This window comes from Lipotes vexillifer, unplaced genomic scaffold (genome assembly GCF_000442215.2).
Source record: "Lipotes vexillifer unplaced genomic scaffold, Lipotes_vexillifer_v1.1 scaffold1092, whole genome shotgun sequence".
In the NCBI taxonomy this organism is placed as follows: domain Eukaryota; kingdom Metazoa; phylum Chordata; class Mammalia; order Artiodactyla; family Lipotidae; genus Lipotes; species Lipotes vexillifer.
In genome coordinates, this window is record NW_006777748.1 from 330186 (window position 1) to 335410 (window position 5225).

The 5225-nt window shown below is 47.4% G+C and overlaps 1 protein-coding gene across 1 annotated transcript; it reads left to right on the forward strand.

The window, feature by feature from the left end:
- Positions 1-2752: 2752 nt before the first annotated feature.
- On the forward strand, positions 2753-4041 carry OTUD1 (OTU deubiquitinase 1). The gene is made up of 2 exons (XM_007451277.1): positions 2753-2800; positions 3046-4041. The coding sequence occupies exons 1-2, from the start codon at positions 2753-2755 to the stop codon at positions 4039-4041; spliced, it is 1044 nt and encodes a 347-aa protein (XP_007451339.1).
- Positions 4042-5225: the final 1184 nt, after the last annotated feature.

Here is a 5225-nt window from a genome sequence, read left to right on the forward strand (position 1 = left end):
TTCCTGCTTTGAGTCTCTTGAAGTACCATCTCCTCTAGGAAGATTTTCCAGACCAAGATACAGAGTGGACACTCACTCTCACAGTGAATATGCACTGAGGTATAGTCTACCATCCCCACACAGACTAAATGGAAAAATTTAAAAAAGAGTCTTCACGTATATTAAAGTTTTGAATCTTCACATCTTTGTTGATATTTGTTCCTGTTTTAAAAAAGAAAGAAAGAAAGAATAGGCCCGAAAAGGGTCCCACAACAACAAACCAAGACTTAATTGCAGTTTCAACCTTCTGCTGAAATGTAATCTTAATCATATATGGGAAAAAAATCTGAAAAAGTATATCTATCTATCTCTCTCTATATATATATCTATATCTATATATCTGAATCCCTTTGCTGTACACCTGAAACTAACACAACATTGTAACTTAACTATACTCCAAAATAAATAAATTAAAAAATAAAGGAAATAGCTAAGAAAATTTTTTTTTAAAATGTAATCTTAACCGGTTTGGAATTATTCTGATCGGCACCATTGAGCTCACCTGTCACGTAGGCCTCCATTCCCCAGAGGAAGAAGCAGTCTGCATGATAAAACACTCACAGGCCGCCACCCCACACCAAAGTCCTGACCTAAAAATAATTTTCTTCTTTTTTGCTAATAACGCCCTTACCCCACCCTTCTTCCTATAAAAAAAAAAAATTTCCATTTTCTACAACAGGTGGAAGCACCCTTCTAGCTGCTGGATGGGATGTTGCCTGATGGAATTAAGCCCAAATCTCTTAATAAAGCCAATCAGAACATCAAATTTACTCAACTGAATTTTTTTTGACATTCCTAATTTGGTACATCAGACCTAGCCTGTCTTCTGTGTATCTAGTCTTGTTTTCTTTTTTCCCCCCTGTGTTTACTCCAGTCTGTTCAAAACACATTCTTGCTTTAGGATTTGCATTTTTTTAATAGTTTCCTTATCTCCCTCCATACTCCTGTTTGCTAGCTCGGCTAGGCACACGATGGCTACTCAGTAAATACGATTTAGGGGTTATTTTATTGTTAATTGTTTTGTCTTCTGTTTCAGAACCCCAGCTACTGAAAGGCTACAGGTAGAGCTCCGGGTGAACTGCTGAATACACAGAGCAACAGATAACCCTCAAAGCAGTGATGAAATCTAAGTAATTTCCCTTTTCTAGTTATCCAGTGGGGTCTACAAGCTCCCAATGGGGTGTCACCAGAAGCTGAAAAGACTGTTAGACTTTTAAGTGGTTGTTTTTCCTTCTGAGTTGATTTGCCTAACAGGTTCATGTGACCCGAGCAAACGCTGCTGGGATCCTGCAGTCACACCCACCACAGCAAATTAAAAGCCCTGGCTGAGGTCAGGAGACCGGGATCGTAATTCTGGCTTCTCCAGTGTCTTGGGAACTCCTCTTCCATTAATTCATTCATTCAGTAAATATTAATTAGTTCCAACTACGTGCCAGGCTCTGTGCTAGGGTTCGTAACTCTAACAAACCTTTGGTTTCCAAGACTAAGTCTTCCATTCATGGAATTTACGTTTCAGCGGAAGGGTCGGGGGAGGCGTATGCCACAACGTAAGCTATTTCCTCATCAGTAAAACGGTGGGACAGCTTCCTAGGTTCCCTTTGAACGTTTAGGACCTGTTAGTTTAGCATGTGATCAAATCTCAGAATATAGCAAGAGCTGCCTACTACTATACAGTCAGTACACGGTTGATCATGTGCGTATTACGGCTTTCCTTTACAAACAGGGGCAACTAACACAATTCGGTAGAACTATGTTCAAAATTCTATTTAATTTCAACACATTCGCGATGCATCACGACCCTCTTCACTTTGCCTCTGACCCATGGTTAGCAGCTGCCCCTAGTTTCAAAAGGCTCGGTTAGGCATTTGGTATTTCGCCCGTCTTGTATTTGCTCGTCGTCACGGGTTAGGGCTGCAGAAAAGTTGGTTTCGGTTTAGCAGGGCAGCAAGATGCTGGGGAAAAAGGGAGGCGTCACGCTACGTTAACAATACAACCCAAGGGACTGAATGAAAACGACGGCAGTGGTGCTATGACCAGGCAGAGGCCGTGCAGGTTTCAGAGCAGCTCTCCGTTCTCCATACCGAACCCGGAAGCTTCTTCCGAAACGCGCCCTTTCAGCATTCTAGCCCGCCCCAAGAAGTGCCCATCCCGCCACGACCGCTGCAGCAGCCCAGAAAAGCGCGGCGTCTAAAACTGCGGCTGGGGTGGGGTAGCGGCAAAAAACCCCTTGACCGTGCAGAGAGCTCCGAGCCTCCTCGTTCGCCCGCCCGCGCGCCCGCGCCGCTGGCCACGCCCATGACGTCCCCGAACAGGGCGGGGCGAGCCGGAGGGGCAGGACGAACCCCGGCGGTTGAATGGGGCGACGCGACGAGCCGCGCATTCCAGCGGGGGCACGTGACGCGGCCGCGCGGCCTGAGGTAAACAACCGCGGCCCCGCCTCCTGGCCCCTCAGCTAGCCGCGCGCTGCTCCTAGCCGGTGGGACGCGCTCCAGTAGGGCGGGCGGCTTCCTCCGAGAGTCCCCAGCGGCCGCCGCGGGCCGGAGCAGCTGCACAAAACATTTTAAATACCACACATCTCCTGCAAATGCATAGTTCATACTGGTAAAAATACAGAGGTCACCAAACGAAAGTAATCAAGCTGGCGAGAGAAGCCCCAGTGAAACGGCTGGTTGTTACCCATCCCAACACCTCTGCAAAGGCGTCCTTCAAGACAATGGCTTCATATGAAATGAGTGATCACATGCAAACAGCTCAAAACCAGGCCTGGACCACGGAGACCATCCTACAAACGACTGCTCTCTTGTGATGGTATTGCTTGTGCAATGGAAACTCCTTTATCCCCAAACATAATAAAATCTGAGAGAGAGGAGACAGGTGGGGAGGGGGGATCCTTCACAAATACTCAGCTTTTAAAAAACAGGGCAGCCCAGGGAGGAGCTTTCCTTCCCCACCTGTGGAGCCTGGACCCCCGTCCCCTTCTGCCCCCACCCACCTGTCCTGCCACAGGAGTCCGCCGCCCCGGTCCCGCCGCGGCGGGGCTCCTCGGCCTGGCTCCTGGAGGAGCTTCTGAGGCCCGACGGCCCCGAGCCCTCCGGCGTGGACGCGGCCCGCGAGGGGCCCGAAAGAAACTTCCGACTGAGCGAGCACCGCCAGGCCCTGGCCGCCGCCAAGCACCGCGGCCCTGCGCCGCCCCCGGAGAGCCCGGAAGCCGGCCCCGGCCCGTGGGCCGAGGAGCGCCCTGCGGAGAGGAGCCTCCGGGGCTGGGACAGGGCCGGCGACCGCGGCCACCCTCCTCCCAGCGCCGACGAGGCGCGGCGGCCCGACCCGGAGGCCGAGGCATCTCCGGCGAGGAGCGGCGAGGCGGTCCCGGGTGGCGCGGCCGAGGCGGCGATCGTCTCCAGGTCGGATCCCAAGGACGAGAAGCTGGCCCTGTACCTGGCCGAGGTGGAGAGGCAGGACAAGTACCTGCGGCAGAGGAACAAGTACCGATTTCACATCATTCCCGACGGCAACTGCCTCTACCGAGCCGTCAGCAAGGCGGTGTACGGGGACCAGAGCCTGCACCGGGAGCTGCGGGAGCAGACGGTGCACTACATCGCCGACCACCTCGACCACTTTAGCCCCCTGATTGAGGGCGACGTGGGGGAGTTTATCATCGCCGCTGCTCAGGACGGGGCGTGGGCCGGGTACCCTGAACTTCTGGCCATGGGGCAGATGCTGAACGTGAATATACATCTAACTACTGGTGGGAGGCTGGAGAGCCCCACGGTGTCTACCATGATTCACTACTTGGGCCCAGAGGATTCCCTAAGGCCTAGCATTTGGCTCAGTTGGCTCAGTAACGGACATTACGACGCGGTGTTTGATCACTCCTATCCGAATCCGGAGTATGACACTTGGTGCAGGCAGACTCAAGTGCAAAGAAAACGCGACGAAGAACTCGCCAAGTCCATGGCCATATCCCTATCCAAAATGTATATTGAACAAAACGCATGCTCTTGAAGTGTCTGAACCCCTCCACCCTGGGAAAATTGCAGACCTAATTTGTGTTTGGAGAATTACATGAACTCTAATCAGGGTAATAGCACTTTTAAACTTTCAAGTAGATTTACTGTAGGTGTAATGCCTTAATCATTTTTTTGAATGTTTTCTTCTCAGAGCTGAAGGTTGCTGGGCACCTAAGTGATGTTTCATGGTAGCTTTGGGTGATCCTACTGCTATTTATCATTTGCTGTATAAAGCTGGCACTACTTAATTTGCAAGCTGGTTTCTCACAGTGTAAATTTTGTTCATTCCTGGTAATCTATTTTCTATAAGAATGTATTTTTGCACAACATTTTTAACAATTGGTGTATCTTCATCTATGATGTGTTACATTTTGACACACAGCTTTCCGGCATAAATCCAGAGAAGTGCTTTATATGAAGTTTATTATTTTGAACAGAGTTTGTGATTTAGTATTTTTTGTTGTTGAATTTGAATTTTAAAGTTCCTAAGTAATTATTTAAAATGGATATTGGTGCATTCATATTACCAGATGATTGGCCCATTCCATTTTGATGAAACAGATTTGTTGTTTGGAAAATCATTATTTTTCTAGAAATGGTCAACATTTTAAAGAGAAAATACTTAAGGGGAGGTTATGGGAAGAATTTTTTTTTTCTTTAAAGAATAGTACCAGCTCTTACTTGAATGAAAGTCTAATATTTGCTGATGGCAGAGTGATTATTCTGTACTCTGGTTGAGGTTTAGAGTAGATTGTCTGGTGCTCTCAATTGTTTTTATTTATATTTGTCATTTTGTTGAAAAAATAATTTTAACGTGATAGAAGACTTTGTGATGAGATAAGCCTCCTGCTTTATATATAGCCTCTTGGATTCACCCGAGAGATTGAAAAACTAATGGCATAAATGCCCCCAACCAACCTTGGCAGTTATTTTCCAGCAGAAGAATACTGTCTTCATAGTCTTTTCCTTTTAAATTCTTTCACAAGGCAAAATAGGATTGCCCTGTATTATGTACAAATAAAAATGTCTGTATACAAGAGCTTGTATGGTTTGCTGGGTCAAACGTTTCCAACCTAAAACCTATCTCATTTCCACTTTAACTACTTTTAGTCGTATTTATTAAGTAATGCAGTTTGTACTTTTTTATTTTGTAACATTTTGTGATTTTTTTGTACAATA